Raw genomic sequence first — 14,534 nt, 5'->3', positions numbered from 1 at the left:
AGGCTCTTGACATGAGCTACCTAGGATATGGAAGCCTTTAGAATCCACAAACTCCATCAGTATTTAGACAAGGCCATAAGCAAAGTGGAAGTTCTCTCCTCCCTCCAGAGAAAAGTACCTCCTTCTTTGATGACCACTTCTTTCCACTTGGGTCTCACCCACCAAGGTCCTTCATGTAGGACATTTTTTGCCACAGTGTCTTGGCTTTTAATGCCTAAAATGCTTTTCAGCCAGAACAGAATGCCTTAAGGGCTGATTCTGAAGTCAAAGTGCTACTTAAAGCTATTGTTATTTTCTGAGTGCTGTATGGACTGCTTCCCATGTTGGAGCATTCCCTCCTTTTCAGACACTAAATCCTATCCATATGATCACTTTAACATTTAAGATGGTATTTTTACCACCTAGCTTAAGGGGACTTGGGGTCCCATGGCAAGTTCTTGAACTGTACCCTTAGAAGTAAATCCATAGGAATGTATGCAGAACTGTACAACTTTACAGTTACAAACTTAATATACCTCATAATTTCAACTTTAGGAACATGGTGATTCTTTTTTTTTTTTTTTTTAAACTTTTATTTAATGAATATAAATTTCCAAAGTACGACTTATGGATTACAATGGCTTCCCCCCCATACCGTCCCTCCCACCCACAACCCTCCCCCTTTCCACTCCCTCTCCCCTTCCATTCACATCAAGATTCATTTTCGATTATCTTAATATACAGAAGATCAGCTTAGTATACATTAAGTATGGATTTCAACAGTTTGCTCCCACACAGAAACATAAAGTGAAAAATAATAGATGATTTTTTTTTAAATGATGATGAAATCAGAGCAGACCTATTGTCATGTTTAATCCCAGTGAGAGTCAAGTTGGGAATTGATAATTTCTTTTTTTTTTTTTTTTTTTTTTTTTTTACAGAGGATCAGTTTAGTATGCATTAAGTAAAGATTTCAACAGTTTGCACCCCCATAGAAACACAAAGTGAAATATATTGTTTGAGTACTCGTTATAGCATTAAATCTCAATGCACAGCACATTAAGGACAGAGATCCTACATGAGGAGTAAGTGCACAATGACTCCTGTTGTTGACTTTACCAATTGACACTCCTGTCTATGGCATCAGTAATCTCCCCATGCTCGAGTCATGAGTTTCCAAGGCTATGAAAGCCCTCTGAGTTCTCCGACTCTTATCTTGTTTAGACAAGGTCATAGTCAAAGTGGAGGTTCTCTCCTCCCTTCAGAGAAAGGTACCTCCTTCTTTGATGACCTGTTCTTTCCACTGGGATCTCACTCACAGAGATCTTTTGCCAGAGTGTCTTGGCTTTCCATGCCTGAAATACTCTCATGGGCTTTTCAGCCAGCTCCGAATGCCTTTAGGGCTGATTCTGAGGCCAGAGTGCTATTTAGGACATCTGCCATTCTATGAGTCTGCTGAGTATCTCACTTCCCATGTTGGATCACTCTCCCCTTTATTTACTCCATCGGTTAGCGTTAGCAGGTACTAGACTTGTCTATGTGCTCCCTTTGACTCCCAACATGGTGATTCTTATCATCTTGCTTGCCCTCCCACCTATACTACCACTTCTCTTTCTCTTCCCTCTCTTATTCCCTCTCTCATTTTTTATTGAGATCTATTTTCAGTTGACTTTATGCACATATGTTTAACTGTGTTAAGAATCAACAAATAGTATGGAAAAGAAAAAACTGTTTCTCAACAGTCAAGACAAGGGCTTTGTTGAAGTCATTGCTTCTCAAAGTGTCAGTTTTACTTCTACACATTGCCTGTTAGGTGCTCTATTAGTTATCACAGGTCAGGGAAAACATATGGTATTTATCCCTTTGGGACTGGCTTTTTCACTAAGTACTAGGAGAGGTAGAATTACAGAGAGAGAGGCCGGCGCCGCGGCTCACTAGGCTAATCCTCCGCCTAGCGGCGCTGGCACACCGGGTTCTAGTCCCGGTCGGGGCGCCGGATTCTGTCCCAGTTGCCCCTCTTCCAGGCCAGCTCTCTGCTGTGGCCAGGGAGTGCAGTGGAGGATGGCCCAGGTGCTTGGGCCCTGCACCCCATGGGAGACCAGGAAAAGCACCTGGCTCCTGGCTCCTGCCATCGGATCAGCGCAGTGCGCCGGCCGCAGCGCGCCGGCCGCGGCAGCCATTGGAGGGAGAACCAACGGCAAAGGAAGACCTTTCTCTCTGTCTCTCTCTCTCACTGTCCACTTTGCCTGTCAAAAAAAAAAAAAAAAAATTACAGAGAGAGAGAGAGGGAGAGACAGAGAGAAAGGCCCCAGATGGCTATAAGAGCCAGAGCTGAGCTGATCAAGAGCCAGAAGCCTCTTCTGGGTCTCCTATACAGGTGCAGAGGCCCAAGTACTTGGGCTATCTTCTGTTTTCTCAAGCCATAGCAGAGAGCTTAATCAGAAGAGGAGCAACTGAGACTCGAACTGGTGCCCATATGGGATGCCATACTGCAGGCTTAGCCCACTACACCACAGCCACAGCTCTGGTATCTAAAGTTTTAAAGTATGTTAACCCACAGCATTCATGAGAGTGGGAAATATTATAAAATGTTTTTGAAAGAGAGTGGGGGAAAAGTCTGAAGCTAAACCAGTAGCACCTAGAGAATGCACCAGAGCAGCCTTCAGCCTGAGCCTTCAGCTCAGATGGAATCCAGTCCTTTCTGCAGAAGAGCTGCATACGCAGATGAGAGAGGGTGAGACTTAGAAATGTCACTTAAATAGATTTCCTTGATGGTTTGTCTGTGAAAGAGTTGACTCCCAGCCCCATCTTCACTCATGAAATGTGACACTTTTACTTTGGAAAAAAAAAAAGATAGTTGAAGATGTCCTCTCAAAACTGGCTACCTACTTCTTAATGCATAGAAGTATAGAAGTGAGACATTGACTTTCCAGTGGGCTTCTACTGTTTTATTCTTAAATAGAAAGTAGCATGGTTCACCTGATAGTTTAGCAAAATTTACAGCTTGACAAGGAAAGAAAAAAGATAAAAAATATGTCCTGGTAGGACCAGAGATAATTGAAGGAACAGAAATATGTTAGGAAAAAACCTACTTAATATTCTTAGAGAGGCTTAAAAAGACACAGCGTGTATAAAATAAGAATAGGGTATTGTCTGTAAAGGAATTATCAGTAAACAAGAAAGAGGTCTCTTAGGGACTATGAAATATGATTATTGAAAAGTATTCAGGCTGGTGCCACAGCTCACTAGGCTAATCTGCCTGCGGCGCCGGCACCCTGGGTTCTAGTCCCAGTTGGGGCGCTGGTTCTGTCCTGGTTGTTCCTCTTCCAGTCCAGCTCTCTGCTGTGGCCCGGGAGTACAGTGGAGGATGGTCAAAGTGCTTGGGCCCTGCCACCGGCATGGGAGACCAGGAGGAAGCACCTGGCTCCTGGCTTCAGATCGGTGCAGCGCGCTGGCTGCAGCAGCCATTTGGGGGATGAACCAACAGAAGGAAAACCTTTCTGTCTCTCTCTCTCTCACTGTCTAACTCTGCCTGTCCAAAAAAAAAAAAAAAAAAAAAAAAGAAAAATATTCAGTAGAAATCAAGAAAAAACTTCTCATTTAACAAAGACCAAATGGAAAACATGACAGACATGGTATGGTAGGTTACATGTAGGAGGTCCAACATGTTACTGTAAGAAATCTCAAAACAGGGAAAAAAAATGTGTGGAAGGAAATGAAAAAACAAGTGAGAAAATTTCCCTTAGTGGGAAATAAATATTGGACCTCAAATTGAAAAGGGTTACCCACGTGTTGGGCAAGATCAATGAAAACCCAGATAAACAGATATTCTCTGTGAAATTTCAAGAGGGTGAGAAAAGAAAAAATTCCAGAGGCAAAAAAAAAAAAAAAAAAAAAAAAAGACTATCAAGACTATCAGTCAGACTTTATCATACTTTTTATCAACCACTGCACATTCAGGAAGATACCTCCCAAGTTTTGAAGGCAATCTTCCACTGCTTTCCCAGGCGATTACAAGGGAGTGTCATTACAAGTGAAGCAGCTGGGTCTTGAATCGGAGCCCGTTTGGGATACCAGTACTGCAGGGCGAGGCTTAACTTACTATGCCATAGTGCTGACCCCTATCCTACAATTCTGATAAGTTGGAAGTAATCTAAATGTTTTGCCTTAAAAGAATCATTAGGGCGGGTACTTGGCATTGCAGTGAGGTTGCCGCCTGGGACACCGCGTTTCCTATCAGAGGGCTTGGTTTGAGTCCCAGCTTCTCTGCTGCCCATCCAGTCTCTCTCTGCCTTGGCAATAAAATGAAAATATATTTAAAAAAAAAAAAAGAATCATTAAATGAACCATTACACCTGCTCAGTGGAATAGTGTGTAGGCGGCTCAGAAGTCAAGGTTATGAATCCTCCGATCATGTGAGACATGAATGATTCAATGTTGAACGGGTAAAGTTTCAGCACAAAATTTGATACACAGAATAATGGGAGATATATGCCAAAAGAAAACCAATTTGCCAATGTCTAGAAGAGTAGAGGAGGAACAAAAGACAGGAAGGAAAATGACTTCAAAAGTTCATCATAGTTGTATTTCAGTAGTGAAATATTGATTAATTTATATTTGTTTAGTTCCATATTTCCTGATTTCTTTTAAAGAGCACAAATTATGTTCTGCTTCCTCCACTAGAGGGAGAAGCTGTGTCATGTAATTGTGCTTTGATGTGCTGCTGAGAACCAGTCTTTTTCCAGTCATGAATTGTTTAAATGCATTTTTGTGTAGAATTTCTGTGCTGTCAGTTTTAGGTATTGAAACCATAATACGAATTAGAATAATTTTATAATTTTCTCTTTTCCCATAAAAATTTGGTTGACTGGTAGTGAAGTACTCAAGAATTTGATGCTTTTACAGCATTTCCTAATTTTCAGACATAAATTCTGATTATCAAAATAAATGTTCACTGGGGAAATTTTTGAAAACAATGAAAAACTTATTGAAGGAAATAAAAACTATGTTCACATGTGCACACTTGTGAATATTTTGTAAACTGCCCTGTCATTGAGAACTCTTATACATCAGAGAACCTGACCAGGGTTATGGACTATATCCTCCCAAAAAAGTTCCCAAAACGGTTATGAGGAGACAATTCTTGAACCCTTTCTAACTCTGGTTAAGACCTTTCTTACCCCTGTTTTTTTTTTTTTTTTTTTTTTTTTTTTGGACAGAGTTATAGACAGAGAGAGAGAGAAAGGCCTTCCTTCTGCTGGTCCACTCCCCAAATGGCCACTATGGCCGGCATTGCACCCATCCGAAGCCAGGAAGGAGTCAGGTGCCTCCTCCTGGTCTCCCACGTGGGTGCAGGGGCCCAAGCACTTGGGCCATCCTCCACTGCCCTCCCGGGCCACAGTAGAGAGCTGGACTGAAAGAGGATCAACCGGGACTAGAACCGGCGCCCATATGGGATGCTGGCGCCGCAGGCGGAAGATTAACCAAGTGAGCCACGGCGCCAGCCCCATCACTGTTTTTCAGTGGCTTCATAGAACATTCTCTCATATGGATGTGAAGTTTTTATTTAAGCTGATCACAACTGAGTGGCTTTCACTTTTACATATAAACAGTCCTATGATATTTTTGTCTACATCTCTGATGATTTCTGTAGTATAAATTCCGAGACAGAATTGTTGATGTAATATAGAGATTGCTCTATAAAGTGGTACCAGCTTCCTCTTCTGGGAGTTCTTCCCCTCAATACATATAACCAGGATTATACTGAACCATTAACTGAGACCTTTAAAGGAGTGTTCAGAAGCCTTTAGAGTATATAACTGTATTTTATTTTTTTTAATAAATATAGGTGGTGTGTTTAATTCCTGTTGTGCAATCAGCCATTCCAAAATAGTTGCTTAAAATAACATTTTTGTTTTGTTATGAACCTGGAGGTTGAGTAGTGCATTAATTTTTTTCCCCAGAAACCTTTTATTTAGGGAATACAAACTTCATACATTTCATAATTATAACTTTAGAAGCATGGTGATTCTTCCCACCATACCTGCCCACTCTCCCACTCCTCTTCCTTCTCCCTTTCCTATTCCCATTCTTATTTTTTTTACTAAGATCTATTTTCAGTTCACTTTATACACATATGATTAACTCTATGTTAAGTAAAGAATTCAACAAATAATATAGAAAAAAAAAAAACCTGTTCCTCAATAGTCGAGACAAGAGTTATTCAAAGTCATTGCTTTTCAAAATGTCAATTTCACTTCTATAAATTACATTTTAGATGTTCTATCAGTTATCACAGGTCAGAGAGAACATACGGTATTTTTCCATTTAAGACTGGCTTATTTCATTAAGTATGATCTTTTCCAGATTCATCTATTTTGTTGAAAATGATGGGATTTCATTTTTTTTTTACACTGCTCTGTAGAATTCTGTGGTGTACATATCCCATAATTTCTTTATCCAATCTTCAGTTGATGGGCACTTGGGTTGATTCTGTATAGTAGCTATTGTGAATTGAGCTGCAGTAAATATGGTGGTACAGATAACTTTTATTTGCTGATTTCATTTCCCATGGGTAAATTCCCAGGGGTGGGATGGCTGGGTCATGGCAGGTCTATATTCAGATTTCTGAGGTATCTCCAAACTGTCTTTCATAGTGACTTTACCAGTTTACATTCTCACCAACAGTGGATTAGGGTACCTTTCCCCCAACACCCTCACCAGCATTTGTTGATTTCTGTATGAAAGCCCTTCTGACTGGGATGACGTAATACCTCATTGTGGTTTTGATTTGCATTTCCCTGTTGGCTGGTGGTCCTGAACATTTTTTTAATGTGTCTGTTGGCCATTTGGATTTGCTTTTTTGTAAAATGTCTGTTTAAGTCCTTTGTCCATTTCTTCACTGGGTGTTTTGTTTTGTTGCAGTGGAGTTTCTTGATCTCTTTATATATTCTGATTATTAATCCTTTATCAGTTGCATAGTTTGCAAATAATTTCTCCCATTCTGTCGGTTGCCTTTTTGCTTTCCTGAGCATTTGTTTTGCAGTACAAAAGCTTCTCAATTTGATGTAGTTCCATTTGTGAATTTTGGCTTTGATTGTCTGTGCTTCTGGAGTCTTTTCCAAGAACTCTTTGCCTATGCCAACGTGTCTTACAGAGTTGCCTCTTCACTTTGCTCAATGTTTGTTTCCTTTTTTTTTTTTTAAAGATTTATTTATATATTTGAAAGACAGTTACCAAGAGGCAGAGAGAGAGACAGAGAGATGGAGGTCTTCCATTTGCTGGTTCACTCCTCAAATGGCCACAAAAGCTTGAGCTGCACTGATCTGAAGCCAAGAGCCAGAAGCTTCTTCCAGGTCTCCCACGCAGGTGCAGGGGCCCAAGAACTTGGGCCATCTTTGGCTGCTTTCCTAGACCATAGTAGAAAGCTGGATTGGAAGTGGAGCAGCTGAGACTCGAACCAGCACCCCCATAATGGGATGCTGGCATTGCAGGCAGAGGCTTTACCTGCTGTGCCACAGCACTGGGCCTGATGAGTGTTTCTTATGCAGTACAGAGGCTTCTAAATTTGATGTAATCCCATTTGTCAATTTTGGCTTTGATTACTTGTGCCTCTGGGGTCTTTTCCAAGAACTCTTTGCCTATTCCGATGTCTTGCAGAGTTTCCACAATGCTCTCTAATAATTTGATGGCATTGCATTGTAGATTTAGGTCTTTAGTCCACTTTGAGTGGATTTTAGTGAAAATTGTAAGGTAGGGGTCTTGCTTTATGCTTCTGCATGTGACGATCCAGTTTTCCTAGCACCATTTGTTGAATAGACTGTCCTTGCTCTAGGGATTGATTTTCACTCCTGTGTCAAAGATAAGTTGGTTATAGGTGCTTCCTAGTGTTTTTATTTTGTTGTGTTAGTCTATCCATCTGTTTTTATACCAGGACCAGGCTGTTTTGATCATAACTGCCCTGTAGTATGTCTTGAAATCTGGTATTGTGATGCCTCCAGCTTTTGTTTTTGTTGTATAAGATTGATTTAGCTACTTGGGGTTTCCTGTATTTCCATTTTAATTTCAGCATCATTTTTTCTGTATCTGAGAAGAATATCGTTGATATTTTGATTGGTATTGCATTGAATTTGTAAATTACTTTTGATAATATGGACATTTTGATGATACTGATTCTTGGAATCCATGAACATCGAAGATTTTTCCATTTTTTGTACTTCTTTTTTTTTCTTTAATGTTCTGTAATTATCATCATAGAGATCTTCGACATCCTTGGTTAAATTTATTCCAAGGTCTTTGATGTTTTTTTGGTAGCTGTTGTGAGTGGGATTGATCTTAGAAGTTCTTTCCCAGCCTTGGCATTGTCTGTGAATTCAAAGGCTGTTGATTTTTGTGTGTAGAGTTTATATCTTGCCACTTTACCAAACTCTTCTATAGAAGAGTTCCAGTTTCATTTGTTTGTGGATTTGTTTCTGACTACTTCTTAGTAATCCTGCAATCACTTTTTCGAATTCCATTTCTGGCATTTCTTTTCTCTTCCTCTTCACATTCTAGTATTAAGGTGTTATGTTCTTTTGGGATGTCATGTTATCTTTCTTATTCTTGTTTCTTGAATTGGTCCGTGTATTATTTGGCATTTGTAGGGATTCTTTTTGGTTTCTATTTTGTTTTGTTTTGCTGTGATGGCTTTTATCTTTGGACTACTCCTCTGTGGCTTAGTGGAGGGTCTGTTTTTTCAGTGAATACCCAGAGATGAGTGGAGGGTGTGGCCAGGGAGTTCTGTTCAGTGCTCCAGGGTTAAGGGAGTGTCCAAGGTGACACCTAGGTTGGGTTTGGTAAATCTCTCTCTCTTTTTAATCAGAAGCGATTTTTTTCTGCTCTTTTGGCATAGTCTCCTGCTCACCTCCCCTCCTCAATGGAGTTTAGTGCCTGAGCACTAGCCCCAGTGGGTACAGTTTTGTCCATGGTACCCTAAGAACCACACAAAGGATCTGTGCAGTCCATGGTGTGAGCACAGATCCCACAATGATGACCCTCACCAGGGAATCAGGAAGCCTGGAGCATGTGGAGCTGCCCAAAGTCCCAACTACACCCTGTACTCTCCTAGGCAGCCTTAGTGTTTTCACAGACCCGGCACACAAGCCTCCCACAGTTATGAGCACCCAGCACCCTGTCAGTTCTCCCGGCCAGACTCGGGCATCTCTGCTCTGCTGGTTGCTGGGCATGCAGACACAAGCTGGTGCAGCTGTTACATATGTCCAAAATGCCCCCCCCCCCCGGCTTGTTACAGGATGTTAGTGCAGCGTGGTCAGGGAGAGAGAAATGTGACCCCTTTTTTGCCTCTAGGTTGGCAGGTACAGTGTTCCCCACAGGGCTCCAAGCTGGGCAGCTTTATCACAGTAGCTTGGGCTGCTGTAGTCTGGTCTCACCTCACTCTCCTACACTGGTGCTGAGGCTCTGGGCTGCTGGAGTCCTGGGTTGTGCATGTCCATACCCTCCATATAGGTCCACAGTGTCCCTCTAATTTGCCTGAAGTTTCCTCTGCCATTTTCTTCCTATCTCTTCCCTTAGACTGAGCGCTCTCCACTTTTTTTTTTTTTTTAATTTATTTGAAAGGCAGAGTTACAGAGAAGCAGAGGCAGAGAGAGAGTTTTTCCATCTGCTCATTTACTCCCTAGTAGGCCACAATGGCAGGAGCTGTGCTGATCCGAAGCGAGGAGCCAGGAGCTCCTTCTCGTTCTTGCACACGGGTGCAGGGACCCAAGGACTTGGGCCATCTTCTACTGCCTTCCCAGGCTATAGCCGTGAGCTGGATCAGAAGTGGAGCAACCGGGCGCCAGTTCTGTCCCAGTTGCTCCTCTTCCAGTCCAGCTCTCTGCTGTGGCCCAGGAAGGCAGTGGAGGATGGCCCAATTCCTTGGGCCCTGCACCCGCATGGGCGACCAGGAGGAAGCACCTGGCTCCTGGCTTCAGATTGGTGCAGCACGCCGGTTGTAGCGGCCATTTTGGGGGTGAACCAATGGAAAAAGGAAGACCTTTCTCTCTGTCTCTCTCTCACTATCTAACTCTGCTTGTCAAAAAAAAAAAAAAAAAAAGTGGAGCACCAAGACTTGAACTGGGGCCCATATGGGATGCCAGCAATGCAGGAGGCAGCTTTACTCACTGCGCTACAGTGTCAGCCCCTAATCTTTTTTTTTTTTTTTTTTTTAAACTCTGTCCTAAGACTAGAACAGTAAGCTCCTTCCTTATTCTGCCATATTGGATCTCCACTAATTTTCTTTTAATACAAACTTGGTGGCTTAAGAACAGCTGTTTTTAGCTACTAGTTCTGTAGGCCAAACTTCTGGCCAGGATATGATGGATCTCTGCTCAGTCTTGTAAAAATGAAAGCAGTGTGTCTGACAGGCTTCTTCAGGCAAGACTGCCCCTCCTAGGTTGTTGGTATGATTCTGTTCCTGCAGTTATAACTGAGCTCTCCTTTTCTTGTATCCTGTCAAGGGGTTCTCTCAGTTCCTTGAGGCCCCCCTCTTCACCCTCCTTTTTGCCACCTTCATGACTAATTCCATTCACAGTCCAGACCTTTCAGGAAAAACCCAGTTCCTTTTAAAGTGTTGTGTGATTAGGTATGTCAACTACAGTAATCTCTCTATCTTAAGATCAGTTGGTATGGGGGCCTTAATTACTTCTATAAAACTCCTTTGTGACAGCACCTTGATTAGTGTTTGAATGAGGAGGGAGTTTTATGGTCATTTTAGAATTCTTCTTATCACAAGTAGTGTTCTCTGTTTTCAAGAACCTTAGGTAAGAGTCTTTTAAGTTCTTTACAGTAAGAACAAGTTTTACCGTTGTCTATTTTATTTCACTGACCTTGGTGAAAGGTGAGACAGCTGCCTCTCTGATCATGAATGGCATCCAGCTTCTTGAATCCAAAGCGTCACTCTACTACATAACTAATGTTGTGATACTCTACTGCTCTCTGTCATAGGTATTTCATCTGTAAAATTTATAATCATATTTACTTTGCAGGATTTTAATGGCTAAACTACTTAAAACCTAGAAAACTCTTAAAACAGTACTTAGCATATTGTAAAGTGTTTGAAAAGTGTTTACTTCTTAATGCATTTTCATGTGTAGCTACAAAATTTAGATCTGTTAAGCATATTAGCAAGACTTTCTATTATAAGGTATCCACAAATGAGAATATAATTTTATTTTCATAGCTTCAGTTTTTTTTATTTCTGACCAACTATGTATATTTATATGTATTTATTTTTATAGTAAGTTGCTACATATCCATCTCAGAAAGAGTGAGATTTAAATAAATTTGTGATATGATAATTTGATATTTTTGGTAATTAATTTCACTAACATAGTAATAAACAGTTGACTATAATCCCGTTTACAAGTTTAATTACTTGGTGAGATCTGTAAGCTAGAAAAACTTTCAGGGGTCATGTCAATTACAGTATTTTCTCTGTTTCTTCACACCAGGAAAAACTGGAGGAATGCTTAAAGCAGTTAAAGGAGGAAAGAGTCATCAGGCTTAAGGCTGACAAACGAGTCAGTGAGGTAAAGAAAAGTTTTCTCTTATGAGAGATTTTACGCCTTGTTTTGTTAGGCCATATACGTAAACACTTTATGCACTTTAAAAGAAAAGTACTTTTCAAATTTGTTGCAGCATGTTAACCTTGTGTTTATTTACATTTAATGGTCATGTGCTCCATGTTCCAAAAAAAGCTCCGATAATGTAAATGTTATGGAGTTTTCTTTCTTGCGCTTTCATGGTTGTGGTTTATTTTCTTTATGATGCTTCAATTTAAGAATATACTTATTAGCCTTATATTGCATTAACAGTAACATAAAAGAGGCTGGTGTGACTGATAGTGAATTAGGAAAATGAATAAATAAATGTAAGGTAATGGAAAATTGTGGAGAGTTTGTGATGAAAGTTAAAAAACTATTCCATGGGGATTAAATTAGGCTAATGTGCATGAAAGCAGGGCATAAACCAAAAGTTCTGTATGCATGTAATTTATTATTACAAGGTGAGCTTAGGAAAGAATTTTCGAAAGTGTTTGCACATTGGATTGGATTGGAAGGCATTTATTCAATAAGTATTAGCACCTGATTGTATAAGGCAAAAGGTAACATTGTGAACAAAATGTCCTTTCTGAGAAACTAGAATTGGCTTATGTGATTCTACATAAATCCTTGATGAGTGAAAGGAGGACTCAGGGGAGTAAATATTTTCAAGAAGCCAAGGGAAAGAGTGTTGGTAATTGTACAGCTAATAATTAGGGTATGATTTAGGACTTTGAATTTAACATTAAATATTATGATGGCTAAAATTAATCCTTAACATTCGGCAGAAATATAAGTTGCTTTGCTCAAATTAGACTCAGTATTTCATCCTCTGGTTTAAGGGAAACTTTAAGTAGCTAATGTTGTAATGCAGAATGATCCAGTATGAATTTAATTAGTTAGAAATATAATGTTTTGATAAATCATTAATGAAATAAAATAACTAGATTTTACTCATATACTACCTAAGTGTTCGTTAAGAAATACTGTCAAGTGTCTTTGGGTTTTGTTATGTGGTGATTTTACTAGCGGAGAGTAAGATTAATTACAAATTAATTGCATACTTAAATGTTTTTAGTTTTGTCACTTAAGTGCTGTTTTCTTTTGGTAACAATGTGAAAAAAAATCATGTCACATATGTTCAATCTCCTTTTACAGTTGGAACATGAAAATGCCCAACTAAGAAATATAAATTTCTCTCTGTCTGAAGCCCTTCATGCACAGTCACTGACAAACATGATCCTGGATGATGAAGGCGTTTTGGGCAGCATTGAGAATTCTTTCCAGAAGTTCCATGCTTTCTTAGATCTGCTTAAAGATGCTGGGTTAGTTCATGGCTCCCTGTGGCACTCTTCCCTCTGTGGCTTTAGGGGTAGTTTGCTGAGGAGCTTGAGCAATTTCCATAACTTTTGTAAACCATATTGAGTATGAAAGTATAAGTAATACCCTAGATTTTTTTTCCAGTGGGAAATTGATTTTAAAATAAAGGCAAAATAGCAAATCTGCTTTGGTAGAGAGCCCGCTATAAAACAGTAACCTGTAGATGAAATACTTATTAGGTATAATTCTTGGTTAAGACCATTTAAAAGTAGTTTTACTTGAAAATATTCAGGAATGTATAGGCATTTTCCTACCTTTTACTCATTTTGCTTGTTAAGTAAGTTTGAATACAAGTTATTTTTGTCCTAGACATTCAAAGTGTTATTAAGCTGCAGGTAGATAAAGATATAATAGATCAGTAATTTTCAGCAGAAGAAGATTTTTTCAAAAAGATGCTAAGAGAGAGAGTGAGAAAGAGAGAGAGTGAGCAACAGAGAGAGAGCGAGCAGTAGATGGTTAATGGGATCCTGTTTCGTAAGTGAACAGGTTGGCACTGGAAGGAAGGAACAAACACGTTCTTGGAAACTGGAAGAAAAGTTTAGTAAAGATGAGTTGTGTGGGCATGGAGGTGAGAGGCCATTAATAGAGGAACCATCAGGTGCATTGTAGAAGCTGAAGGTGCTAGAGGGAGAATATGTTTAAAATGGAAAGGAGTAATGCTTAAGGAAATAAAAGTCCAGTGGTACTTACTATATTGTTGGAGTGAAGGAATGTTTAAATAAATAGATGACCTGACGTGGTCCCAGAGCATGAATATGGGAAGGTCTGAACATCTGGGAGAGAGGAGGTTTGTGGTCTGGAATGGGATATTGGTTTAAGATTTTAAAAGGATACCATAGTTATATTTATAGGAAAACTCAGCTGTTCTTACATAATAACCATTTGGTCATAATAACCATTGCCTTTTTCTCCTTTCCTCCTCTTGACCAGGCTTGGGCAGCTTGCCACAATGGCTGGTATAGATCAGTCAGATTTTAATTTACTAGGTCGTCCCCAGATGAATTCTACTATTAGTAGTCCACCCAAGGAGGAGCAGAAGGCACTTGAAGAAGAAAAGCCAGAACAAAAGCAGAGTGCTGTAGGACAAATGCAAAATATCCAAGTAAGTGGGTAGAATAGAATTTAATGATTCTGTGATTAGCAAAAGGCATTTACCGAGTCAGAGAGAAAATAATAATTCATCCCTAGTAAATAGTTCCTACGCTTGGGGCCAGAAGCCTCTTTGGGATCCTTTCAAGACTGAAATCAGTAAATTTGTGCTCATTTCATGATACTGCATTGTTGTAAGTAAACTTGAAGTTCTTTTGCACATTTATGACTTCAAGCAGATTATTCTCAATGCAGAAATAAATAACTATTAGAGAAAATAATCCTATTTTAAGTTTTATAAATGTCTATTCTATTCATATTTCATCTAGGTTTCTATTTGTATGCAGTCAGCTTACAATGAAGGAACACTAATGAAGGTACAAGTACTATTAGAGATAACTTTTAAAAACAAGTCATCCAGACCTAACCATTAGGTAGTATTAGGCATTCAGTTGATTATGGGAGCAGGAGGGGAAAGCTTGTCTGTCACAGGCATCCCTTGCTGGT

The 14,534-nt window shown here is 39.8% G+C and overlaps 1 protein-coding gene across 7 annotated transcripts in view; it reads left to right on the top strand.

Moving 5' to 3' along the window:
* CEP78 (centrosomal protein 78) overlaps positions 1–14,534 on the top strand; it is a 52,124-nt gene that overhangs the window by 31,863 nt on the left and 5,727 nt on the right. For 4 of the 7 annotated variants that reach the window (XM_089336526.1, XM_070050495.2, XM_070050491.2 and 1 more), the window contains 4 exons: positions 11,469–11,546; positions 12,717–12,883; positions 13,869–14,040; positions 14,357–14,404. In XM_089336526.1, the coding sequence (XP_089192652.1) occupies positions 11,469–11,546; positions 12,717–12,883; positions 13,869–14,040; positions 14,357–14,404 (465 nt within the window). The remainder of the gene's footprint in view (positions 1–11,468; positions 11,547–12,716; positions 12,884–13,868; positions 14,041–14,356; positions 14,405–14,534) is intronic. The other 3 variants (XM_089336535.1, XM_070050501.2, XM_089336515.1) reach the window with 1 other exon arrangement.

Source organism: Oryctolagus cuniculus, chromosome 1 (genome assembly GCF_051225735.1).
Source record: "Oryctolagus cuniculus isolate XC-2025 breed Fujian yellow rabbit chromosome 1, ASM5122573v1, whole genome shotgun sequence".
Taxonomy (NCBI): domain Eukaryota; kingdom Metazoa; phylum Chordata; class Mammalia; order Lagomorpha; family Leporidae; genus Oryctolagus; species Oryctolagus cuniculus.
Note: the sequence above shows the minus strand (reverse complement) of the source record. Positions and strands in the feature narration are given on the sequence as shown.